Below are 27,314 nucleotides of genomic sequence, written 5' to 3' on the forward strand. Positions count from 1 at the left end.
ACAAATTTTCTTTTGTTAGGCAAGCAGGGAATAAGACATCAGACACAAACATATAGATGTAAATTTCTTTCGAGGTATTAGCTATTAGATACCTTCTTAAGCTCTGTTTCATTTTTACCTCATCCAAGTTGGGTCATAAAAGCACGTATTTCCCCACGAATATGCACATGAATTTTGTCACAAAAAAATAAATATGGTCCATTTCCTCTCTTCCCACCATTATCAGATGAAAATCAACTTTTATGAAACCCATTTTTACAGGGAAAAGTTTCTTAACCTAGGAAAGAAACAACCCATGTTCTGCAACTGTGTTTTTCTCCTCAGGGGTTGAACAATCAAACTTGCCATAAACCTAAATAGTAAGAGAACTCACGCATATAAGCCCACATCTTATTTGCCATTAAAAAAACAATGAAATGATTAGAATAGAAAGAAGAGTGTAGGGTTATAAAAACAAGGGACTCTAAATATCAGCTCACATGAAAATTCCAAACTAAGCCTTGATGACAAGACACATTGTTCAACAAACTTGAATTACTGCTCTCAGAATAAAAATTGTGTTCAAACCTGTTCAAACAGGCCATGAGCCAATCACATCAATGCAATTCAGCAACACGTGCATGTACGCCATTACCTAGAATACATATATATATATATATAAGAACATGTCAAGAAATAGCTGAGATATTGTAGAACTTCAGGCCTCAACAACATTTTGATTGAATCTGATAATCAAGTCCTGGTTAATCTCGTTAAAGGCAACAATAAGCATCCATAGTCATCTATTATTTTCTGAAAGATGTATTGTCCCACATTTCGAGTATGAACTCCTCCATATCTCACAAGTATAGAGAAGAAAATTATACTTCAGACTTGTTGGCTAATCATGCTGTTAGATGTGATCAGTTGTCATCTCGTATTTTTTTTTTTTTATCTCTATCAATAAAATTCAGATGCCGCCCCGGGTTCCAAGATAAATTCTGGGTTAAAAAATGTAATACCCCATGCCACCGTGTGATACAGCACTTGCTGATACAACATAGACGCGATGAGAGAGCAAGATTTGAATGAAAGTGTCACCAGGACCACTACTATTATTTTGACATGCCATGTCCCCTATCTCTATTGATTTTCCTTTCCTAGAAGAGTTCCCCATTAGAGCGACCTTCACGATGTTGGCAAAACCTCATGCCATCTCGTTTATAGTAGCAGTGTAGCTACGTAAAGTAAGGCCATAACATGTCCTTTCATCCCCTTCTCTCTCGGTAAGGTCAAACAAGATGAGTTTTGTGATTATAAAATAGTTGCATTTTCTGATTTTTTTAGTGCATGTTTTTGTGATGGATTTGTGTCATGCATATGTGTAGACAGAAATATACATTCTATACATGCACAAATCTACTCGGGTAGATGAAGAAGATAGTAGAGGTTCCATAATTTATCAAAGGAAAACATTAATACCTGCTATTCCTTCAGAAGTTATGGAAGAGTAAAAGGGCATCATCAAGCTTTAGAAGAGATGTTTCCAAGACTAAAGTGACATTCCTTAGGCGTTCAAATTTTTTCTCTTGGGCACCATCCCGTAGGTTTTGTGGGAGTTCTAAGACCTGGAAAATATGTAAAGATGTCACATAGAATCAAGTTAGAGCAAACAATGTTAGAATTAGTGTCGCCTATAAGTTGAAACCCAAAAACCCTAGGGCAACAACCAATGTTTTTCAAAAAACAAACAAAAAAACCGATTTTTTCAATTCACAAGATTGTTTAAATAATTTTATTGGGAGCAAAGGGAAGAAACTTGTTGAGGAAACTCATGTCTATTGCGAGTTATCTCAGCACCCCTATCTTTTTGAATAGTGATCATCTTAATACCCCTATCTAGACATTGTCAATAGAAAAACACAGCTTTCTTTTTCTGCTTTAACAAAAAGTGAGAAACAATGCCTTTTTTATGAAGGGGTGAAAGAAAGAATTTATTAAGAAAAGAGAACAAAATTAAAAAAGAAGAATACCCCACATACAAAAAATCCCTATGGAATTGCCCCATAGCGACGGAACTTGCAATCTTGTTGACACATCTAGGAAATTAGGAATATAAACGTCATTTCTACTAGAAGTTTATCTAATCTCATCAATAATGCTGCAAATCTCCACAAACCCGATAAAAAGTATTAGTCCACAAAATAAGATCAAAGGAATCCCCTCAACCAGGAGATCAATGGTGAAAAGCTCAAGACTGATAAAATTACGCGGGCCTTTGCTTCATTTGAATGATTTAATCCAATTGGCCAGGAAAGGATAACACAGCACTCCCAGAATGTTTCTATAATCCCCTCAATAGTCAATGCCTGCCGATATGTGTTACCCGAGGAAGAGCCATCAAAGTTAAGCTTAAGGGAATTAGGCAATTAGGAAGTAGAGTCACTAAGATTTCCTTGAATCACATTTCATTTTCTAAGGGCATGCTTGGCTGGCAGGATTTTTTTTCATGATAAATCGGTGTCTCCAAGTGGAGATGAGGGTAAGTCGCTAAAAATCAGGAAATAAAAGCACATGCTACTGGAGCTCAGATCTTATCGCCAACTGACATCATTGTCCGCCCTGTCTCCACAACTAATGCCTAGTCGAGAGGCCCCCCTCCACCTCTTGGAATGCTAGGTTGAACACCTTATTAGCCTTTTTAATTTTCCTGGAGCCCTATTACAACTCCACAATCAAGCAAAGAAAAGATTCCATTTCTGCACTTTCCAAGATGCTGAAATTACTATTTCGCCTCATGGCTTTCCCCCGGAATTTTCCTTTAAATATATTTTAGTTCTTTCTACCGTTTTTTAGTGGCTTAAACTTCCCATTGAAGAACACCTAATACCCCTTCAATCCCCTCTCCCATCTGCAACATCGTTCCCGCGACATTTATATAGCTTTTAAAGATGCCTCATGCTAAACATGCATCCTTAAATGAGGTGGCATGACGAAATTAAATCCCTACCCCTTCATTTGACAAAAGCTTGGCCCCTCTAAATTCAAATCCCTACGCCTTCATTTGACAAAACTAGGCCCCGCCATTTTGACCACCCTTGAGACAAAAAAAGAAATATGATCATGGAAATCAGGTGACCAGTGGGGACATAGTTTAAATATTAGCCGGTGAACATGTCTAGCAGGGTTTTTTTTTAAGTTAAACATGCTTTTCCCATGGGTTTCCTAATGTAGACCGAAGACGAGAGAGGACACCAGAAGGATCCTCAAATATGCTTCCCCCATGACTTTCGGTTAAACATGCTTTTCCCTTTTCCCATGGGTTTCACTAGATTAGATATTACAATTGTTATAAATGAAAGATATGAGTGTCTCACTTAGATTCCGTATGGAACGATCCTCAAATACGTCAAAGGTACCATTAGCAATGGACTGGTATGTCAGAACAATATCAGTGGTGGTCTGCATTACTACACAAACAAGGAATATGCTTGAGATGCATATGATAGATCTAGTTCCAGTTTCTGCACATACTCTGCAAATCATATGATATCGCGAGGAAATGTTCCATGATCCAATTCAATTTGTTGGGCAATGGCAGTGGCAATGACTGTATTTTAGGTGTGCATAACAGATTATAAAGGTACAAGTATATCTATAGGACTGATCACTGAGTTGGAACAATACCGATACTCTACATTCACGAAATCCATTTTCTCAAGCAAAAGACAGAACATATTGAAGTTGATTAATTATTTTCAAAAGGAAAATGTAATCGAGGAGTTAACTAGATTATATTAAAAATAAAGCTCATTTTTCATATGACAAACAGAAATGCAGGAATCAACATGAGCTTCTCAGTGACAAACTTCTGAAGTTACAAAGTTCCATATCAACGTAAGACGGAGCTTTAAAAATATAATGTTTATGCGTGATTGTAATCTACCAGGATCACTTCATTATTGGCTATAATTTCAAGAGTATTTCAGTCATATGACCTACAATATTTTGGTTTATCATCTTCTATATCTAGTTTTTGTCAATTCTAATGTCAAAAGGAAGACCATGAACTTAAAGCGAAAATGGGGCTGAAACAACAATCATCTATAGAAACCTATGTAATACAAACCTCATGTTCTTGATCAAGCTCATAAGCAGTCCGTAGACTCAAATTTAACGCAGCATGGTACATATCATTCAGGACAAGTTCCCAAAGCGAAGTTCCCTTCACTTTCCACAATAGAAAGGGTGCTTGTTTAGATGGATGCGAAACTAATTTCTGCATGGAAAATTACACCATCAAATTTACAGAAAACAAAGCTCAGATCCACGGAAGTAGAAAAGAGACCAGTCGAGCAAATACAAAATTTATACATGTACTAATGAAATTGGTTAAAAATAATCCAAAATATTAATATTTGATGACATCTTTGAAACCACAAAAACCTGATAAATGTAAGAAGACTGCGTATGAAAATTTTGCAATCAACAATTCGAAGATTTTCATATATCAATTCATTTGCATTGAATGGTTTGTTACGTTGATGACATACCAACAACAGATGAATGACAGTTATCTCAAATGACATATGCAAAGTTAAAAGTTCACATATTGTATTGACCATTTAAACCCATTGAACTTTAGGATATCATTATTTTTTTTGAAAGATAAAAAGTGACAGGGTTGCAACACGAGGACTTCCCAGGAGGTCACCCATCCTAGTACTACTCTCGCCCAAACACGCTTAACTTTGGAGTTCTGATGGGATCCAGTGCATCTGTGCTGGTATGATCGCACACATAGGATACGATATCATTATATGAACAATCTTTTGGGGATAAACAGAAAAAACATGTAAAGAATGTATCCCGATGGGAAAACTCAGTCCAATATCTTTTAAAAGAGCAAATGAATGAACATTAGCTAATGAAATATGTTTATATAAGTTTATATACTTAATTTTCAAAAAAAAAAAAAAAGTTTATATACCTACCTGATAAATTGTGATACAAATTCACGGGTATATCAAGGAGAAATAAGTATTAATGAACAAAAAAATAGTTTCATAAATCAGTCTTCAAATTTGAAGTATTAAAATCCGGAATCCTTGCCAATAATATGTGATGCTTAAGAAAGTGTTCTTCTATGTTTTAAGAAAGTACATTGTCCTCTTTTGGGTTGCAATTGCAAAAGATTAGTGAGTTTTTCGTGGTTTTTTATTTTGGAAGAGCTTGTGGCAAATCTTGGAATTCATTCAAGACTGCTGCGTGCATATTAATCAGGACCCCTCAATATGATGGTCTGATCGTATTGAGGAGGAAGGTCCATCATATTGGACACAACCTTCCTTTCGGTTTGTATTGGCCTTGGAACTTTGAGTGGATTGGAAGGAGATCTGCTTGAGTAGTGAGCGTAGCTCCCCTATAGTTCAAGCGTGGGAGCCTCCTCCTTTTGGGATGCTAAAACTGAACTTTGATCGCTCTAGCATGGGTAACCCCGGCCCAACAGGAATTGGAGGTGTTTTAAGAGATTATAGGGGAGATATTATTTGGGATTTCTCAGGATCTATTAGAACAACAGATGCTAGTGAAGCGGAGGTACGGGCCGTTCATCAAGGAATAAGAAGCTTGGATTCAGAAACATTGGACAGGGTATTGGTGGAGGGAGACTCCCTCAATGTCATTCGATGGCTACGAGGTTCTCCCGTCCCCATGGAGATTTGCCCACTTCTTTGAAGAGATACTACATTTTGTGGAAGGGTCATCAACTATATTCAAGCACATCAGAAGATCCGTCAATAGCTAAGCATATAGACTAGCAAGGGATGGGTTGTGAGACAGGAGTTGGAGATGTTTGATGTCCTCTCTCCATGACCTGTGGTTTTTTCTTTTTCTCTTTCATCTCTTCTTGTATCTTTTGGGTTGACCATCTCGGTCTTCCCCTCTCCGTGACCTGTGGTTTTTTCTTTTTCTCTTTTTGTTTTCTCTTTCATCTCTTTTCGTATGTTTTGGGTTGACCATCTCGGTCTTCCTTTCTTCCTTGAATGAAATTTGCCACCATTCAAAAAAATATATATGATGGGTTGACCAGCAGCAGCAGCTTCTATGTGAAAAGCTAATAAGCGCTAGCAATAGCGCGCGGCAATAAAGCAGAGTTAGCGAGAGCCAGCTGATAGCTGGAGAGGACAGGACCCCTGGAGCTGCAGTAGTCAACAACTCTTGTTTGCAATGCTTTTCTCAAGTGAGTGAGGTTCCTCGGGAGAGGGACCGCACGGAACGACTCTTCAACTAGCTGGGGGCGGTGGGAACCCGGATATCATCTTCAAAAAGAACGAAACTACGACATATGGAGGTTGAGCTATGAGGCGACCAGGTACTTTTCAGTCCTGTACGGTTTAGGGGGGCTCTTACTTTTTAGGGTGGGCATCTGCTCTATCGTATCGATACTCCTCCTTGAAGAGGGGGGGGGGGGGGTTGATAAAATGGTAGAGCTGTCCTATCATCATCACAGGCATAATCTCCACAAGGAAACCTTGCTTGGCCTCCACTTTTATACCAGGAGGAAGTCTTTTGGAAGCTTTACTGTATGCCTCATCTGTCAAGCCATTTAGGCAAGCATTCCGACATGGCTCCACTTAACGCTCTCTTGCAATGCAAATTGACCTTGCTTATTCCCTTGCTTCAATTACTCATGCTATGGATGTGGAAGCATCAACTCCATCCCTGTGGGCTTCTGAGGAGTGGGAGAAATTGTTGGAATTCCATGAAAGAGTCCGGGAGCCAGGTTGCATCATAAGCACTTGTTGGCAAGTTCGGAAGAAGGCTTTGAGGGGAACTAACTCGATGTGGCTCTGGTTCAGTACTGCCTCTCGCTTAGAATTTCTTCCAGCTGAGCTGCACTAACAGGCTTATGTAAAGTACAGATAATGTGAGTGACTACATGCGAAAACTTTTGCTTCTTCCTTTCCTTCTGCTGGCAAGTAGCTCTCCTTTTTACAACAACAACAATGATAAAGCAAATATTTTACAAAAAACTAATACAATGAAAAAAATTAGATTGATTAATGGTGGTAATCGGTAAGTTCCATCCATCAACACTACCTGATAAATTGTGATACACAAATTCATAGGTATATCAAGGAGAAATAAGAATTAAAGAACAAAAACTAGTTTCATACATCAGTCTTCAAATTTGTAAGAATGACAAGGATCAAAATCCTGAATCCTTGCCAATAATATGGTGCCATAAGAAAGGGATAGGAACCAATACAGCTCCATGTTGCATGAAATGAATCAATTGACATAAGAATGAGATAATATTCTTTGATGCCCTAACTAATATCAAGTCAACCAGGGCCATGCCCAAGGTTCTAAATGTGCATACCATACATGTTTTGAATTTTCAATTTTTTTTTCAAAAAAAAAAAAAACTCTATGTTTGCTAATCTTGTATAGAGATGGCAGCAGTAAGAGTGCCTCATTTCGTTGATACAAATACTTTACCTCCATGTGTAAGTAATCATCCTTCCAAAGCTTGTAAAGAATTTTTACAGTGTCCTTCCTTTCTATCATTGTCATTTCTGAAATCTACAAAAATGAAACAATTACAGAATAAGTTATTCACCCATACCTCCACAGTCCAATAGAAACATAAGATCTCATTGTAGAAACAGATACTACCTCCACCAATCAAGGCAAAACAACAACATAAAACTGGCAGCATTTATAATTGTAGTTCATCAATCTTCATAAACTAACCACTGTTATAAATCTGATATATTTGGCTAGCAGAATAACAAATTAATGACAAATGGACAGTGGGTATAAGTATTTGAAACTTCATTGAGTGAAACATAATAACATGTTCCAACAATGAGTCATAACCAATATGATGCAAATATGATGCAAATATGAGATGTAATTGTTTGATTTTTTTAACATGGGACCAGGTAAATACACTTAGGAGATAGAACCAGATTACATTGCAATAAACTTCTAGCTCACAGTATGAGCAGATAATCTGGAATCTGGATAGTTCATTAAGCAGCTAACAAGTAAAGTTTGCAATTTGTGCCATCAATGAGAACCTTCCAAACAAGAATTGCCAACTTTAAACTCAACTGAGAGACACAGGAAATGCAAAGTTGTTTCTTTCAACAAAAAATTCAAAACTATGACATGGTATTAATATCATGAATGCCTCTTTATGTCTAGCCACAACATGGAAGGAAAAGAGTACATGCTCTCTACTAAGTGAGCAAGCACACACAGAGCCACAGCCCTTTAATTTTTTTGATTGCGAATGAAATGTAAATTTTATGAGCAACAAAAAATCCATTTCTTTTACATATTATTCTGTTAAGTACTACCGATTCTTTATAAGCAGTGAGCTTAAGTAATTTGAAATCATATCTAGGAAAAGTAGAGCAAAACATGGTAACATGCAAGCCACATCTTGAAATAGTTTTGCTCTGTTTTTGTCCTGTCATGTGCAAAAAGTTTCCATTGAGATATCTCAATTCGGCACTTCTAGGTCCCAAGGTAGGAGTCTGTGTATGTGCAGGTGCTATGGATGATCTAGTGCATCCATGCATGCAGGAACGTACACAGATGCACGAAAAATATATACAAACATCCACTCATGTCACCCCAAGAACCATTGAGACAAAGTTTAGGAGGAAAAATAAGGGGAGAGAAAGAACCCCGTGGTCGTACTGCTGATGTCAGCATGTCATCAGCCTAGCACTGCTGATGTTAACGGAGGAATCATACCTGACCAAACTTACAACAAATCTCACCTAGCCTGCTGTTTTTCACCTTTTCAAGAGACTAACGGACATTTTCTGGGATTTTTGGAAGCCATTAATCGGTTTTTTGAGAAGCACCAATTAGGGATGAACATTTGCCCTGTAAGTTCTCTGAAACTGGAAGAAATCCAGAAACATTGATTTTTACAGATGAGATGCTAATTTGGGCTGGGCTTGGCTGGGTTGGGCTGGGATAATAATATTTGAAGCAAAAGTTTGATTAGGCTTTTTTACACTTATTTAGGAGTTTGAGTATCCTATGTGATTGGTCTTCCAACATCTGGAAGTACCTTGTAACCTCTTTTAAGTGTCCAAGCTTCCCCAATAATATTTCAACTCTGACTGATCTGTGTAGAGGGCGAGAATAGCCATAAGCTTGAAAACAAAAGACTCAGATTTGGAAATTTCTATTCGCATTTATAGTTTGGACAAACTGGTTAGATTGGAACAATAAAAAATGCCTGCTCAGTCATTAAAAAAAAATACTATTGAAATGGCAGCAGGGGCATCTAAAACTAGTCACTTTGCTGGAATTCACTTTTTGGATATTGTTAGTGATTGGTTTGATATTAGAAAGGATTATGCCTGCCGCCAAAGCCCTGCTAACATATGGATCACCCATTCCTGTGGGTGGGTAAACCTAAAATCACTTCCGTGAAAAATGTTGAATCCCATCAAGCAGGTTTGCGCGTGCTTGCGCACATCCGTAGGGAATACTCCTGCCCAAAAAATTGGCGTGGGGATACCCTATGCCATAAAAAAAGGTTTAGGGGGTAACTATCTCTGATTTTAATGGTTGAATTTTGCTAGCCTATGCAGGTCGTGTTATGATAACCAGGATATTGATGTGGAAGTTAAACCTTGGTTTGTATTATGAAGCTTCTGAATTTGACGTATCAAAAGAGTGAATCGAGGCTGATTCTAGTTTTACAATATAGTGGTTTACTGAGAGACTCCACCATTGGAGGTATTAGAGGTTTTCTCCAGGACATTAGGAGGTGTTTGACCAGTCTCGCAGAGGTCTCTTTTACCCATATTCATCGAGAAGGCAACACGAAGGCCTGATTAGTTAGCCAATTTAAGTTTAGCTCAGAAATATAACTTCAGTGTTTCAATTAGAGTAGGATTTTTCCTAATCTAAGGGGCCATTTGGATACACAGATTTTAGAATCTAGGATTTCCTCAAAATTGTACAAGGGAGACGAGAGAAGAAAGAGACCAGCCATCGTTTTCTGATTTCTTGCCCTTCTTTCCGAAAGCAAGAGAGCAGAAGATCGTCCCATGTTTCCAGGTTTTAGAGAGATTTCTAAAACCAGGATTTCTTACTTTAAAAAATCCAAGAAACGCTGTCAGGACAGCATTACACTGTTTTCAAACTAAAAACCTGGATTCTAAAATCCGTGTATCCAAACGGACCCTAAGTGTCCTACAAGTCAATGGGAGGTAGGAATGGGGGTCAAATTTTGTCTATACATGAGGGCTATGAGGTAGGCCAAAAGTGACAAATTTATTTATGTTATTTAAAATTTCAGTTCAATTTCTTTTCCCTCAACTGTCTTTTTTTTTTTTTTTAAGTTTTTGGAATACTTCTCCTCTTAGCTGTCCAGGGCTGGTAAACATTTCTTTTTCTTTTTTTTTTTGAAATTATAATATATTAAAAAGGTGAGCCGAGATGGACCACTCGAGATACAAAGAGAATACATAAATACTAATAAGACAAAACAGAAAATATACATCAAAGACATCACACACTTCTCACGGAGGAAGGAAATCGAACCACTCCAGCCCCTCTTTTAGAACACCAGTTCTAGCGAGGGAGTCCGCTTCCCCATTTGCTTCGCGACGAACATGCTGACATACCATGGATGACTCTGCAATAAGATCATGAATTTCCTCAAAGTAACCTAAAAATCTCCACGGAGGAACCACTTTCCCCGATAACCAACCGATGACATTTGAAGAGTCTCCTTCCACAATTGTCCTATCATAAGAATCAACACTTCGACGCTTAATCCCCTGATATGCAGCCCTTACTTCCGCTTCAGACGAGTCAGAAATTCCAATTGGACCTGCAAAAGCCCACGACACTCCCCCTCGGGAGTCCCTACAAAGGCCTCCAACCCCAGCTGGACCCGGGTTCCCAAGACAGGACCCATCAAAATTCAGTTTGATATGACCTTCAGGGGGGGCTTCCCACTTCTGACTTCTCTTCTCTCTTTTCAGACCTTCAGAGCACACAATGCGCCACCCCTCCCAAAGATCGAAAGCTGAGACGAAATTAAACAGAGGGATGCTTTTAACCCAAAAAAATAACTAGCGCTATGATTTTATTATATAACCAATATGCTGACTTTGCCGCTCCTTCGAAAACTCTCGAGTTTCGTTCCTTCCAAATAACCCACCACAATGCTATCAAACATAACCTCCAGAGCACCTTACCTTTTTTCTTCCAGGGCACAAAATCCCAACTCGAAAATAAATCTGCTATAGACTTGGGGAAGACCCAACAAATGCCAAACCTGACCAGAATGAGAGCCCAAATCGCCCTTGCAACCTTGCAATGAATAAATAGGTGGTCAATCGATTCCCCATCCTCCAGACAAAGCGAGCAATGATCCACCAGGCACATACCCCTTTGTCTTAGAAAATCAATGGTCTGAATCCTCCCGTTACACACTGCCCAACTGAAAAAAGAGACCGATGGGGGGCCCAGAAACTTCCAAACAACAGCAAAACTAGGGGATCCAAACGCAGGCAGAAGATGATAATAAAAGGATTTCACGGAAAAAAGGCCAGAAGATTTCTTTTCACTGATGAAAGTCAGCACTCTGAACTTTCTTAGAATTTTGAAAATTCCAGTGACTAAAATTTCAGGATTGTTTCAGCAGGAAATGCAATCAACAATTTGAAGCTGTTTCGGGTTTTGAGCTTTCACAAGTTCTTAGATTTCATGCACCCTGAAATTCCACACTACAATACTTTTTCCAGCAGTGTTCCTAGAACTGAAATTATGAGTACTGATCTTAGTAACAGACTACCATCTGGAGTTTTCAGAAGACTGAAATCTTTTGAATTATGGAATTTTCCGGCAATCTGGAAAGTTTAGAGTTCTGAAATTTCATAACAGATATCCATCCAGGAGCTAAAACTCCCGGGCCTTTATAGCAGGTTGGTGACTAAATTTATTCACAGCCTACTAGAATCAATGTACGCATATAAGCAAAATGGCAAACATATGCCTTAGATAGAGGTAATTACCTTATCTGTCTCAACCATATAAGCAAAATGGCAAACATATGCCTTAGATAGAGGTAATTACCTTATCTGTCTCAACCATGGAACCATTCTTTGCCAGCAACCTAAATATCCTATAAGCCTCTCGTCCATATCTTCTCAACACAATTGACTCCGCCTACAGTATAGTGCACAGTAATTGAACATGGATTAGGTGACCAATTTTTATTATTATTTTTTTTAAAAATTTGGCATTGAAGTCAAAAGAGTAAAAAAAATTAAGCACCTCATCATTCCGAGCAACTTCGATAATTTTTCTCAAACCTATATAGCAAGAAGATGTTGCACTAGGTCAAGAAGTGATTAGAAAATATTCTTGAAAATCGATAAAATTAGAAAAAAAATGCATAATCACTTTGGTAGGTAGTAAACAATCAATTCTTCAATGAGAAGAACAGAAAATAAATGCAATGCAATAAGTGAATAATACCAATACTGTATAGCCCTTCTTCCTCTTCCATGCACGAATGACAACCCAGTTGATCAAGGGAATCTCTAACATGATTCAAGGACAACTCAAGACCTCCTTTTCTTTTCCTCACTTCTTCTAAAATAGTATCCATCGATAACTGAACTGCAAATTAAAGCATCTTGGTCTAAATCATTCGTAATGGACTCAAGACAATTATAATTAAAAATTAATCCAAGATAAATGTTCTCAAAGTATGAGGATTTAGTTTCTCAAATCTGGCGCTTACTCTTTGAAAGGAATCTAAATAGCTGTGGCATTAAATAATAGTGAACAATATTAACAAAACAAATACTAAAAGAGAAGTCTGGAGTACTCTTGAGATAGAGATCCAAGCTTGACCAATTGCCAAACTCTAACTCAGTACATTTGTACATGTATAAGCCAAGTTACATCATAAAGAGATCCCATAATAAAAAATATCTCAATCAGTATGCAACAAAAATTTTAACACTTAAAATATGACTACAATAAAGCAAAACAAGAGCTTGTGAACGTGTACTAATTCCCATATCGGTGTTCACAAAAAACGCATGGGCCAGCCTTGTATCAGCCTAAACAATAGCTGTGCCGACCAATAGTGAGGCAATAGGTGCGTAACTTCATTTTTTGACTTTTCTTTTTACCATTTTCAAAAGGATTTTGTTTGATTTAAGGTTGTATGACCTAAATCAACATAGATCTAAGGTTGTATGACCTAAATCAACATAGATTGACTAGATTAACCCACGGAAAAAAAACAAATTGTGATGCATGCATAAATCGATCGATGCCTGATTCACAAAATTTTGGAAATTTTCCATTTTACGTAAAATCCCTATTTCTTCCCATCTTTTTATGGATTAGTTGTAACTTGTAATGCATCAAAAACATGCATGATTCATTGTTTGGGTGTGTTGCTTACGTGAATTTTTTTTTTCCCCAAAACTTTCAGTTTTTTGCAATAATCCACCTTTCACTGATAAATTTATGTGCAACACACTGTTTGATTTTTTTACTTTTTTACTTTTTTATTTTAAAATAGCTGTTTGATTGTTTTATACAACCATTAGGATACATCTATCAAGTTGTGGATCTTTATTTTCTATATGCTATATTTTGAATTATTATAGAGCTAGTTCAACATGTTTTAAGCATGATATACGCATACATGCCCATTTCTTATGAATTTTTACATTTTTGCTTACAATTTTTTATTTTTTAATAAGTGTCACTTTTATGTCATATTTTAGAAAAATATGACCTACCTAGATCTATGTGTGGAGATTGTTTGTTTTATTACTGTCATTTTTTATACTACGGGAGCTGCTAGTACTTATACAATATGTTAGTGTTATTCTATTCTTATGTTCATTCGATCATTTCTTTAGTTAAAATTATCAAATCATAGCTTTCATTTGAAGTTAATATATGAAAGATCTTTTACCAAAAAGAAAATGTCAAAAATATTAAAACTAGAAGACCATGGAAAAACATGGTGTATCGCTTTTTTTGCCTTTTGGGAGCATGAGAATTTGTATCACTGATATGGCTAATACATATTGCTTTGACATCCGGTCGATGCGCCTCTAAAGTTGATCATTGTCTAACTGAAAAAAGCCATGAAAAGTGTTTTGTAGTACTGACCAAGGTTTAAAATTTCGGTTTCGGTACCAGTTTCGGACCATGGAATTTCAAAATTTCGGTCGAAATCTGGTACATAACCCGAAACCAATATTTTATTTAATATTAAATTTCGGTCAAAATTTCGGTAAAATATTAAAATAATATAAAAAAAACAGTTTTTTTTGTCAAATTTCGGAAAAACCGAAATTTCGGCCGAAATAAATGACCGTTTCGGTTTTGGTCGATTTCGGTGTCAGTCTCCACCGAAATCCGAAATTTCGGTCCGAAATTTAAAACCATGGTACTGACCTCCTGGGTGTTCTGGGTGTTCGCAAAATGTAGGCCCTCGATATCAACTACTTTTTCCATATAAATTTATTATGCTACTCTTCTTTTAACAATGAGGGAAGTGATGGATATCAAGGTTTTAAATCTCGGTTTCGGTACGAAATTTCGGACGAAATCTTGTAAAAATTTCACTGAAATTTCGGTGAAATTTCGGAAATTTCCGAAACGTTTCACCGAAATTTCCAAAATTTCACCGAAATTTTACCGAAACGAAACGTTTCGGCCGAAATTTCCGAAACGTTTCGGCGAAATTTGGTACTTTTCCGACTCACAGTCAAGGTTTTAAATCTCGGTTTCGGTTTCGGTTTCGGTCATCACCGAAACCGAAACGTTTCGGTTTCGGAACGAAATTTCGGACGAAATCTTGTAAAAATTTCACCGAAATTTCGGTGAAATTTTGGAAATTTCCGAAATTTTGTACTTCACCGAAACATTTCACCGAAATTTCCGAAACGTTTCACCGAAATTTCCGAAACTTCACCGAAATTTCCGAAATTTCACCGAAATTTTACCGAAACGAAACGTTTCGGCGAAGTTTGGTACTTTTCCGACTCACAGTGAATTTCGTTTCGGTTTCCACCGAAACCGAAATATTTCGGCCGAAACGAAATATTTCGGCCGAAACGAAACGTTTCGGCCGAAATTTAAAACCATGCTCACAGTCAAGGTTTTAAATCTCGGTTTCGGTCATCACCGAAACCGAAACGTTTCGGTTTCGGTACGAAATTTCGGACGAAATCTTGTAAAAATTTCACTGAAATTTCGGAAATTTCCGAAACGTTTCACCGAAATTTTACCGAAACGTTTGCTCGCAGTGAATTTCGTTTCGTTTTCCACCGAAACCGAAATATTTCGGCCGAAACGAAACGTTTCGGCCGAAATTTAAAACCATGATGGATATGCATATTTTGACCGTTATTTTCGAGCTAACCGTTTTGTAGCGAATTTGGCATGGGCTATCTTGTTCATTTTTTTTGTTTTCTTTCTTTAAGTATTAACCTTCTCCGGGCCTGTCTCATCCCTTACATTTCTCATTTTCATGAGAGAGAGAGAGAGAGAGAGAGAAGTTAAATATTACAACTTTGGAGATCTATACAATGAACACCCAAAAATTCAAATTTGATAAATTAATTGATTATGGCATGTGTTGAGATCTTATGACTTCCATCAATGACAGAAATTTTAATTTATTAGTCAATAATAGTAGGTGGAACATTTGAAAAAAAAAGTATAAATTAACGAATAGCATAAGTTCAAATTGAGATCTTATGACTTCCATCAATGACAGAAATTTTAATTGATTAGTCAATAATAGGTGGAACAATTGAAAAAAAAAGTATAAATTAATGAATAGCATAAAGTTCTTCCAACATAAACAAGCAAAATTTAAAATGAGCACCATAGCAAAGAAGGTACAGACTACAAAATATAAGCACAACATAATTAAGCAATCATATGAGAGTGGCAGCTTAAGGAATCACCTGACTTCTCTTCTTTAACTTTCTTTTCAACATGTTTTGTTGTGCCTAAAATTGCTTCCAAAACAGTGCCAGCATGAACACCCAGCCTTGATCTCACATTCGCAACACATGCCTGAAATGCACAAAGAAATGTTTGGAGGCAATTTATAGCAAGTGGCATTCTGCAGACTACAACAATTATTGAAAGCCCAACAAAGATTAGGCACACACACGAGGTAGAAAAGAAGATAAATAAAGTCGAAAGAATTGACTTCAAGCTAAGGCATATCACCTGAATATTACAAGTCTATTGTCACTAAAAACTGAATATTGCAAGTCTATTAGATTGTGAACCAATGAACAGATTCTTGATGCACACTTTGCTCAATATGATGGAAAAAAGTAGCATTTAAAACAAAAGAACTGAAGGAAAAAACTATGAAGGAGATGCCACACATGCATGCGTGCGCCCCACCGCCACACACACGCACGCACACACATAGAGAGACAGATGGGGATGGAGAGAAGATTTAGAAGAAATGATCTAGCACAAAAGGGAAAGACTTGGGTAGAAACAGTGAGGAAAGACTTGATGGCTATGAACATAACAGATAACATGACCTTGGATAGGAGAGAATGGAAGAAAATGATCCATGTAGACGAACCCAACTAGTTTCAGGATTAGACTTAGTCAATTTGAGCCGGGTAGATTCCTTCACCTTCTTCATGAAAATTTTCTAAAGGATTCATTAGCAAACCCCAACTAGTTTGGGACAAAGGCTTAGTTGAGTTGAGTTGCTCTAGCACAAAAGGGAGTATGTCTATTAAAAACAGGAACTATAATGTATTGGTGACTATTATGATCATGCCCCCTGTTGCTGAATTTTTATAAATTTATTCCCGTGCAAAGGCTACCTACAAAAAGTTAGTTCAAATGTGGAACTCGGGGTGATAGTAAAGCTCCAAATTAAAAAAAAAAAAAAAAACACACACACACACACACAGAGAGAGAGAGAGAGAGAGAGAGAGAGAGAGAGAGAAGAAGAAGAAGAAGAAGGTATTGTCATTCTATAAAATGTTGTTCGAACAAGAGGTTCTTGGATTTCCTTGAACAATTCAACCAAAGCTAAACTTAAAAGAAAATCAAAGGGAACAAATGCGTAAAAAAAAAAAATTGTCGACTGCAGATACTTTACTGAAAATGACAAGTACCTAAAGTAAGCTACTTTGCCACATATACAGTGATATGGAGTTATAGATAGTAAAACCAATTATATCAGCAAGATAAATCATAGCAAAAAATGGCATAATAAAATAATAAACAAATCAATCAATAAATCACCTTTATTTCTCTAACAAATGGTTGTTAAATGGTGAAAAAAAGGTTATTAAATGATGACAACAAGATAAGCAGATTACAATGTCTCTGCTCAACATACAAATCTCAACTAAAGACATTATACATCTCATAAAACATCTCCAATAGCCTGCAAATTAATATTCTCCCTTGTTATACAGATATCTACTAAATCAACACATTTGCAACATCCACGAATGAGTACAAACCCTATGAAAGCTTCTTACCTGCCTCAAAATATGATCTATTGTCTATCTCTTATGATCAATTAATTGGGCGTTACTAGTGAGCTTGATAATGATAATAAGTTGTTCCAAAGAAAAATATATATAGAAGAATTGACTAAATTACTTGAAGAAAATTCCAGACCCATAACGAGGCCCATCATTTCAATATTAATTTATTTTGAATCCTGGGAGCATACGCATGACGGATGTCACCAAGGCCTCTCATATAAAAGAAGAGCAAAGAAAGCTCAATCCTGGTTTTATCCCCAATTGGAAGTATATCTCAGCTCCCACTTTCAAAATTAGCTATGGAATGGCATATTTTGAAGACTTTAGGAGCTTCAAAGGAGAGATGGGCAAGTCCGTAGCACTTTAAGGCCAAGTATAAGATCCAAACTTAAGAATTTGGTAGGTATTGGGTAACACTGGCCAATTAGCCACTAAGCCCACCACAGAGTACAACTATGAAACTAATCATTTTATTCCATATAACGCAAAAGCTAGAATAGGACATATTTATCCATTGTAAAATCTATCAAAAAACAGAAAGTAATATTAAGAGAGAAACCCTGGCCCAATAGCATAATATCCTAGCCTTGCTGAAATTAGCAACCTCTTTGAAGCATATTTGTAGCCTCCAAAGAAGAAATTTTTCCAACAGAAAATATTATCTATAAGCAAAAATGACACCCAGAATAGATAATAACGCACGGACAATTCGTGAAGATTCAACATAAAGAAAGGGGCGAAATAGCCAATAAAATTGGCACCATGATGGAATCATCCAATGGGCCCCAATTGGTCATTACGATCTGGGACATGGGGAGTTCCATCATTCTTATTTTTTATTTTCTAGTTCTTTTCAAGAAGTTAGGAGTCACTTAGAGGGATTTTTGTGTGACCCTCTTCAATTTGATTTACCAAAAGAAATACACTCAGAAGCACATTAGATTCTTAATCCAATAAAGATATCTAATGAATAATTATAATTTTGAAAAAGGGTAATGAATTAATTATAATTCTTTCCCACTTTATTCTTTCTTCTACATGGATGTTTGGCTATAACAAAACGAAGTGGCATTTTTGAATCGGCCCACTTGCAACTTTATATTTTTTGCTGAAGAAAAATCCAAATATCAAATCTAAAAATCTTCAAGGCACCATATAAAAGCCATCTATGGAAAAAGCACATGCACGTGATATTTCCTCATTCACAATTAAGAAAATGTAAGATAGCAAGCAATATAGAAAATTCTCACTGTATGCTGTTTCCAATGAGAAGGTTATAAGGCAAAACCAAACCTTGTGCCTAAGACAACGTACAAACTCCTCAAAATTGGCTCGCCAAAGAATTTCTTTCTCAGATATTGCAGCAACTGTTTCTTGATCAATCTCCAAAGCACCATGCTTGCGCTATTGAAACAAATTAAAATGCACGAAAATCAGCAGAAATTAAAAGATCATTGGGAGATTATGGTAGATTATGACATGATTAGATATCATAAATGGCACCCTTCTTACTGATAAAATAGAAAAGGAAACATAAAGACAAAAGGTTAACAAATGCACACAAAAAGTACCAGGAAAACTCATACAAAAAAAAAAGAAGTTTGCACTTCCTTTTATTGCCCTGGTTATTCAGATTCAGACAACAAGCAATTAGGTCGATAGATCATATTGGATTAGTACATAAAGGATATACAATAAATTGTTCATAAAAGTTAAAACAAAAATTGGTACACCATCATTTTAGCATAAATATTATATGCAGGAAAACTATGTTGACAATACAAAATCAGCATTAAATTATCCCCATAAGGATATCTCTCTTCCATATATTTACAATCAATTCAGAGTAGAGAACCTCAGTTGCCCCTTTGCCATTAGGAGGAAGATAATGTGGATCACTTGTTTGAGGAAGATACTATGGTCCATGGACCCTTGTACTGTTACTACTGTATAGATGAGGACTGCCTCACACTCAAGCAAGATATAACTGTTCAGGCAAATCCTGTGGAAGACAAGTAAGAATAGGTGGAAGGACGAGTATGAGACACAATGCTTTGCCTCATTTCCTTACACTATTTGTCATATTTGGAGGAGAGGAAATGACGAACCCATCAGTCTGGATCAGTGGTTCTCAAAATGCAGCCCTTATTTTCAGATAAATTGAAGAATATTGTCAGCTAATTGTGGACAGATTCGAGGATACAGCAGATATAAGCATGTTGCAAAGTTAGAACCGGACAAAAAAATTCAAACGGAATTTTGTCCGAGCATATAGCATAGAGAGGAAAGTCGCAGCTATTGGATATATTGGTAGAGAAATAAGGGGATCCTTGTTGAAGCAGGTTCAGCCCCTAGCCATGCTAGTGCGAATGTGATATCGGAAGCAGTGGCGGCATTTCAAGGGCTCAAGATTGCTTCAACAAGGGGCATTTCATTCATTTGAACCTCAACTTCAAACCTAGAAGAAAGGAAGCATGACTAATAGATTACAAACTCAATTTTAACTTCAGCACATGCTAGTGCGAATGTGATATCGGAAGCAGTGGCGTCATTTCAAGGGCTCAAGATTGCTTCAACAAGGGGCATTTCATCCATTTGAACCTCAACTTCAAACCTTGAAGAAAGGAAGCATGACTAATAGATTACAAACTCAATTTTATGTGCGTGCGTGTGTGTGTGAGATGTTGTAGAAAAAAAAGAGTAGAAATGCTAGATAAACTTGAAATTATGTAGAAATGTTAGATAAACTTGAAATATAACTTTAACTATTTGAACCTACAATGTTATATAAGTCAAATGAGCTGAAGAAGCGATCGATCACCTATCAATCCTATAAGTATCCCTTACTCATGTTGGGAGAGATGCCAACTTGAAGGTGGACTCATTGACAGGGTCACAGTGGCATTAACCAACCAGCTCTAGTTGTTAGGGTTCAGTTTCCGATCATGGATTTAGAGTATTTCTATTTTTCTTCATACATCCTTCCCTTTTCTATATGCCCTTGACCAGCTGGGTCAAAAGAAGTTGTTTCTCCGTTCTATTAATAGAATTTATTTTTTTATCTTTCAAAAATAATAAATATATATATATATATATATATATATATATATATATATACAGAGATTTTATATGGTGTAAGCCCTTACAGTACCGTATTTTTCAAAAAGTACTGTACGGACCACATCATAGGATGATCCAAACCGCCCATGTGATGGAACACAATGTAAATAGGTTGTGCACCAATAATCATTTCCATCGAATGATCCTAGCCCTCCTATCTAAAGAGGTTGGCATAATATGCAATTTTTATATAGATCGGAGGGTTGGGATCATCCTATAGAAATGATTTCTTTGGGCACAGCCTATTTATGTTGTGGCCCATCACATGGATGGTTTGGAACTTTGGAGTTTGGATCATCCTATGCTGTGGTCCGTACAGTACTTTTTGCAAAATACGGGACTATAAGGGCTTACACCATATAAAAACTCATATAAACATATGAATACATACATATTTACATACAGGCACATAGCAGGTACGTAGACAAACAAAACTCATCTTTTAAGCTTCCAGCCTACTTAGGTATACATAAATACCTAAATAAGTGGGAAGCTTAAAAGATAATCACCACACCAACCTTTTCCCCGACTTTGATGCTAAAAGTATGCTCCTTCTCTTTTTCATCTAATGGATTGCCCTCCACTATATCGCTAATAATATAGAACCTTTCTGCTTCTGAAGGAGTTGCAGCTGTTATAGCTAGTTGTTCTATAGTTTCAATTACTTGAGCAGACTGTAAATCAAGAAGACAACAAAATATGTTAGCTCCATTTCGAACTAACAAGTTGCAATCAAAGCACATGGAAACAGCAAGAAAGAAAACAAGAAAAATGAGTACAAAAGTACTTTCAAGCACACAAGCTCTGACTGTGTATTCATGCTATCAAAACTAAAGCATGGTCAATTTGCAAGGCCTATCTTGTAAAATTCACAATCATGTCTCAAACCTCAATAAATCGATGTTATTGACCCACCAAATTCATGAATAAGAATCGATGTTATTTACAAGAAATGAGATGCACCCAGTTCCCCGAAAAAAGTTGACTATATGCCATTACTGTTCATGCCAAAACTCAAAATGCAACGGTTAAAGCCTGTGTATGTGTTTTCAATTTTCAAAAAAAAAAAAAAAAGCCTGTGTATGTGTTCAAATTACTGGCACAGTCAGGGACGGAGCCAAGGGGGGCGAGGGGTGCAATTGGCCCCCCCCTCGATTTTTGCCGAAAATTTTTCCTACGATTTAGGATATGGCACAAACGTTAAATATCAGTTTTAAAGAAGCCGGTGTTTTTTTCCTTCTATTAACGAAAAGTTAGGCTTTAAGAGAGCATTGCGGATTTGTGGTTGTACATATATTGCCCATATTTATAACTATAACTACAAAATTGCCCTCATACAAGAAAGTCTTTATGATTGGTCACTGGTTTAAGGAGCAATTTTGAGATTTAAAGAGGGACGTTAGTTGTGCCAATATTTTGTAACTAAAACTACCAAATTCCCCTCTCCTTGGTAATAATTTTGGGATTTAAAAAGGGACATGAGTGAACTGTGAACATGTATATGAAATCAAGACCATTGATCTTGTAAAATATCATCAGGCATGGTCTTAGAACCATCCTAAATGGATACCCAACAAGGTGAGAGTTAACTTTTTAGTGGAACAGCCTTGTTGGTTTTCGGATTTTGAAAATTGATTTTAAATCTAAAACTGATTATTGTCCTCTGTTTTGGAATTTTTTCTATGGAGTAATTTTTTTTGCACATTATGCATAGCATGGGTGGGGCCCACCATTTTACACATGTTTTGATGCTGTGCATGCATCCCACTATCTCCATCCAAGCCATTGATGTTTTGATTTGGTGGGGCCCAGTATTTTCACCGCATGTTTGGGTAATGATACATTCGCCCCTTTTTTTGTTACTTGGGACAGCCATCTCTAGTGCATTAGTGTAGCATAAATACACTAGAGGCCCGCGGATGTCCCAAGTAGAAAAAAGGGCTGGATATATCACTTCGCCTCATGTTTTGATGGGGGCGGGGCCTATACTTTTATGGGCTACGAATGCTTAGTTACTCAAATCTTATGACTTGTGAGAGCTCCAAAATTAATTTGGAAGACAATGAAGTGAGTAAATTTTTTTTGGGCAGAAAAAATAAATATAAATAATTTTTTAATTGAAAGTAATTTGAATTAAAATTTGTGTAATTTTATTTTTTTTTTACTTTTAAGATAATTTATTGATTATTATATAACAACTATTTTTTGCCCCCCGTGGGCCAAATTCCTGGCTCCGCCCCTGGGCACAGTACCCAGTACGGAAATTAGCAAATGAAATGTTGCATACAAAAATGTATATCTAAACTTAATGATGCAATAGATGAACACTTGTTTTGTGACTTTCTCTTGCTTCTGAATTTAGTAAGGCAAACACTACAAACTAACGACACCTAAATGAAGATGCAACACAAACTGCAGGAGCCATAGTATACTTAACTTAGCACCACGTCTCCCAGTTGAAGCACTTTTAGGACTTGGTACTACGAAAGGCTCAGGAATTGGACAACGCTCCACAAAATGTTCATGGACAAGACTGACAAAGCTATCTCGTAAAGCAGCAGCATTTCCTGAATTAGATTAAAATGGATTGATAATAAAAATCAGAATATGACGCATAAAATAGGAATTTATGCTACCATGATGGCATAAATATTTGCAAGAAAATCAAGATTGTCCACAAACACTTTTTAAAGGTAAATAATGGCCTTGAATTGCAAATGCAACTACATAAAGACTAGGAAAAAAAAGTAGAAGGAAAACCCAAACCTTTGGTTTTCTTTGACATTGCCCGCAGTATAATTTGTTCTAAAGTAAGCCTACCGTGGTGAAGTAAACCCTCAAGGAGACCTTCACACTGCCATAAAATACACATTTAATTACTATTACCATATCTTGGGCTGTGGTGCCAAACTGTGAAGCATCCATGACAAATAACTATCTGATGCATCAACAGAAAAATGAGATCAAAATTGTCTACCAAAATATGTTTATAATCAATTGAGCTTTGTAGAAATAACAGCCTAGTGATTGGTACTTTAGAAAGTGTGGTAAAGAAAAAGTTAAAAAATCATGCAAGGAGACAAAACATATCTAAATTATTTAATAAAGACAACCAATTCAGGAAGCAGAATTGTGGCATGCAATTAGCAGAATAAATTATATCTAAAGTAGTAAATAAAAATATACAAAGTAATCAAATGAAATGGCACATTGCAAGATGAATGATACATCTCTTGTGCCAATTTTAAGCTAAGTCCAGCTACTCCCTTAGCCAGTGATATCATGAACAAGTAAGGGATCGCATTGATGGTGATTTTTTCATTCTCTAAGCATGTCATATATGTCATCTAACAAGAATCTGTAATGTCTTCTTTTTCTTCTCCTTCATTTCTTTCTGAGGGCAATAACAGAGATAATTTCTTAAGGAAAAGGTCAAAGTAGAAAAAAGGGAAGGAAAAAACCAAAGGTTTCTATGGAAACAAACTTATACAGTTTAATATGTGATGAAACTACATTTGCTCCTAAATTTGACAGATGATCAACAGTAGATTCTACTTCTCTTGGAATAGCAAGTCTATTAGAGCGACAATGCAATAGTGGTCCAGTACTACATCAAATGGGGAAGCAGAAAATGAAACATGGCAACACCACCAACAATTAAATTGGTTAAGACAAATTTAGAAAGATATTTAGGTCTCACATTTTAAATAAAAGATCTGCAATGAATGGTGACAACAACATTGCACATGTCATAAAAAAATCCATTGATTCATGCAAACAAGCACAAATACACCTAGTTCTAGCAACCTGCTATTAACAGATGTTAAATCCCAAAAGAGAGGTGAAAGTTAATTGGCTAATACCTTCACAAAAGAAGTGAACAGGGTTGGACACAAGCTTCTCTCTAGAAAGCTCTCAATGATTCAGAGGCAAAGATCAGTTTTAGAAATATTTAGATCATTAGAAATATAATGACTACAGAAAATTTTAAAAAGAGTACTTATGTCACTTTATCATTGTTTATGTCTATATGGCATTATAGTCTTTAATCTGATTCCCAACTCCAGCTTTTTTAAGTGATCAAAACATGTTTGATATTAAGGTTAACTCCAGTATAAATATTCCATATGCAGATCCAATTACCATTCTCGGCTTCAAATCACCTTTTCCAATATAATTACAACATTTTCTTGCAGTTCCTGATCATTTTTCATTTCGTTTTGAGAAATGTCTTCAATTTTGCATCACTCCATCCACTCTTGAAGGTTTACATGTTTCTTCTTATTACTTCCATCATTATCTAGCACAATCACATGAATTTTTAGAGAATTGATTACCCAAAATTACATTTAAATTTGAGTCCAATAATCGGTTTAGCACCCACAATCGGTTTTCATACTCTTAAACAAACAGGGCCTGAACATAAAAAGAAAGAAAGATAAAGGGGAAAAAACACCCTGCTATCTATGATATCCATACCGAAACAACACTCCTACATAGACGAACGATCACTAAATAAGATATCAACTAAATTCTACCATAACCCATAATCCACAGCAGAAGCAAATGAAAACAGACCCAAAAGATCATCTTACTCTAAACCCAAAATCCTCACCTTCTCATCAAGTTGCTCTTTTGCAATGGCGAGAAACTTAGTAAACCTTGTGCGATGAACGATGCTGTCAAAGAGTGCCATGTACATGGTGAAAACTTTTGGCGCCACCCCAAAACCACCTAATTAAAACCAATAGAGCGAAATTGAAAACCCTTCTACCTAATTCCCACTTTCTTTTTCAATAAAACAAAAAAAAACAACAGTGGTAAAGTAAGAGATTACTTTGTCTTTCTACTGAAAATGCTTGAACGCAATTGTGCTGGATCAAGACCAAAAGGCAGTTCTTTATTTGGGCAGGTTGGAGTTCGGTGTATCGAGCTATGTCCTGTAGGGTTAGCGATCCTCTGTGTAAAAGACAACTGCATACTTTCTGCAAAAGGGGAAAAAATAAGCTCTGTAATAACTGGTTCTAGGGTTTATAAAAAAAGCAGGGGGTGGGAATATCAAATAAGAGGAGGGGGAGGATGTTTGGAAATCTTACAGCAACGAGATCACCGAAGTGGGAAGTGATTATATGGACTGCGAATTCCAGACCGTATTGGGCGACCATTTTCCGGCGCTTTTTTACGCTGCTTCTCCTCTTTCTAGGGTTTTTTTTCCCTCCTTTTTGTTTCTGTTTTTTTTGTCAAGCTCGGCCTTTCAAGTAAGGGATTCAAGTGTTTTCCGTTAGGACTTTAACAGGAGGGTAGTCGAAGGAAAATTTGAGAGCGGCTAGGAAGACGCGCCCGTGTCATGAATCTTCGTAACAGCTATCAAATTGATAAATATTGTCGAACCATCTATTTTTATAAGGATGTGATATCCACGCGAGCACATTTTTCGGTTTTTGGGAATACGGGACCCAATATACAGTGGGGCCCGCATTTTTGGGGTGATCCAAACTATTCATTTGTTGGGCTGTAACTCAGATAGAAATCTTAACCCTTCGATTGGCGTAGGCTTAAAATGGATGGGAGGCTAAGGGATTTTGCTTAGGCCCTGTTCGTTAAAGATTATGACAACCGATTGTGTGCCAAACCAATTAATTGGACTCAATATTATTTTTAAATCGAGTCCAATGAGGCCCTGTTCGTTTGAGATTATGACAACCGATTGTGAGCCCAAAACTTATTATTGGGCTCAAAATTACATTTAAACTTGAGTTCAATAATAGGTTTCGGGCTGACAGTCGGTTGTCATAATCTGAAATGAATAGGGCGTAATAGGTCTGGCCGTCACAACGGGTGTAATAATTTTAAACCAACACGGCCTTGGCGTTTGGGTGCGAAGCAATAAAATTCCTTGTTGTCAATATAGCATTAAACTCCCTGGATACTCCTAAGGATGTCTTCTAGCTATTTAATCATTGCATGTCACCCTTGTTCCCTCCCTATGAAATTCAAGCTAAAATCTAGATAAAATGATGGGATTTTGCTTGAATTCCCTTGGGAATTACGCTTTTTTCTCTTTTTCCCTGTATATTGATAATGACACCTCCTACCACTATTTTATGTGGTTGACAACCAAACACTACAAATGTATGCTCGGATGCACAAAATCTCAGCTTGAGCCAGGGATTTGTTTAGGTTTTTAAATGCTTTGGTTGTTTGCCACTTTACAAGTTTAAATCTATGTAGGTTGTTTGGGACCGTGACTCTAGCTCAACTGGTCAACCTTGAGATCAGAGGCTCAATCCTAACCTACCAACCAATGAAAAGTGGAATTTGCTAGGGAATTTGACAGCTGACTTTTGCATGAGAGAATAGCCACACAGGCTCACTTTTGAGCAGATTTTGTCTTATTCTTATTGTTCATATGAGGTGCCTGCTCTCGTGCAAAAGTCAGCCGTGAAATGCCTTTTCCGAAATTCCCCATCAAATCCCACTACTCTCCCAGCCACCTATGAGCAACCAATCAAAGAAGCATAACTCAAGGCCAGTTGTCCCATTACCAAACATGAACGTGCAAATTATGTTAGAATATGTGGGATCCAACAGTTGGATTGGGTTAATGTCTCACAATCGGATCATCTTGGAGGAAGATTA

General features: G+C 36.7%; 1 protein-coding gene and 1 non-coding gene across 4 annotated transcripts; both read right to left on the reverse strand.

Moving 5' to 3' along the window:
• Positions 1-132: 132 nt before the first annotated feature.
• On the reverse strand, positions 133-26,009 carry LOC143890294 (RNA polymerase III subunit RPC82 family protein). Of its 3 annotated transcripts, XR_013255157.1 has the most exons (16): positions 25,772-26,008; positions 25,513-25,660; positions 25,291-25,409; positions 23,442-23,529; positions 23,111-23,242; positions 21,194-21,348; positions 18,849-18,959; positions 15,984-16,095; positions 12,511-12,654; positions 12,307-12,344; positions 12,106-12,198; positions 7,483-7,566; positions 4,109-4,258; positions 1,462-1,607; positions 568-634; positions 133-352 (listed from the first exon to the last, which is right to left on the reverse strand). XR_013255157.1 is itself a non-coding variant. In XM_077394927.1 (15 exons), exons 1-14 carry the CDS (start codon positions 25,838-25,840, stop codon positions 1,473-1,475), a joined length of 1,578 nt encoding a protein of 525 aa, XP_077251042.1. In that variant the 5' UTR covers positions 25,841-26,009; the 3' UTR covers positions 370-567; positions 1,462-1,472. The 3 variants fall into 3 exon arrangements, 2 of the variants coding, with proteins under 2 accessions (XP_077251042.1, XP_077251041.1); XM_077394927.1 differs by lacking the exons at positions 133-352; positions 568-634 and adding an exon at positions 370-567 and having other exon boundaries at positions 25,772-26,009; XM_077394926.1 differs by lacking the exon at positions 133-352 and having other exon boundaries at positions 370-634.
• Positions 4,661-4,779, reverse strand: LOC143891459 (5S ribosomal RNA). The gene has a single exon (XR_013255341.1). It is a non-coding gene; the product is annotated as a 5S ribosomal RNA (ribosomal RNA).
• Positions 26,010-27,314: the final 1,305 nt, after the last annotated feature.

Source organism: Tasmannia lanceolata, unplaced genomic scaffold (genome assembly GCF_043159265.1).
Source record: "Tasmannia lanceolata isolate RefF3 unplaced genomic scaffold, GAP_Taslan_0.1 ptg000013l, whole genome shotgun sequence".
Taxonomy (NCBI): Eukaryota; Viridiplantae; Streptophyta; class Magnoliopsida; order Canellales; family Winteraceae; genus Tasmannia; species Tasmannia lanceolata.

Excerpts from the sequence above, each read along its gene's own strand:
- LOC143890294 (XM_077394927.1), bottom strand. The coding sequence starts at position 25,840 with ATGGTCGCCCAATACGGTCTGGAATTCGCAGTCCATATAATCACTTCC. Across the intron at positions 12,199-12,306 it reads AAGTTGCTCGGAATGATGAG|GCGGAGTCAATTGTGTTGAG; the intron begins GTGCTTAATTTT and ends ACTATACTGTAG. Across the intron at positions 1,608-4,108 it reads AGCTTGATCAAGAACATGAG|GTCTTAGAACTCCCACAAAA; the intron begins GTTTGTATTACA and ends CATATTTTCCAG.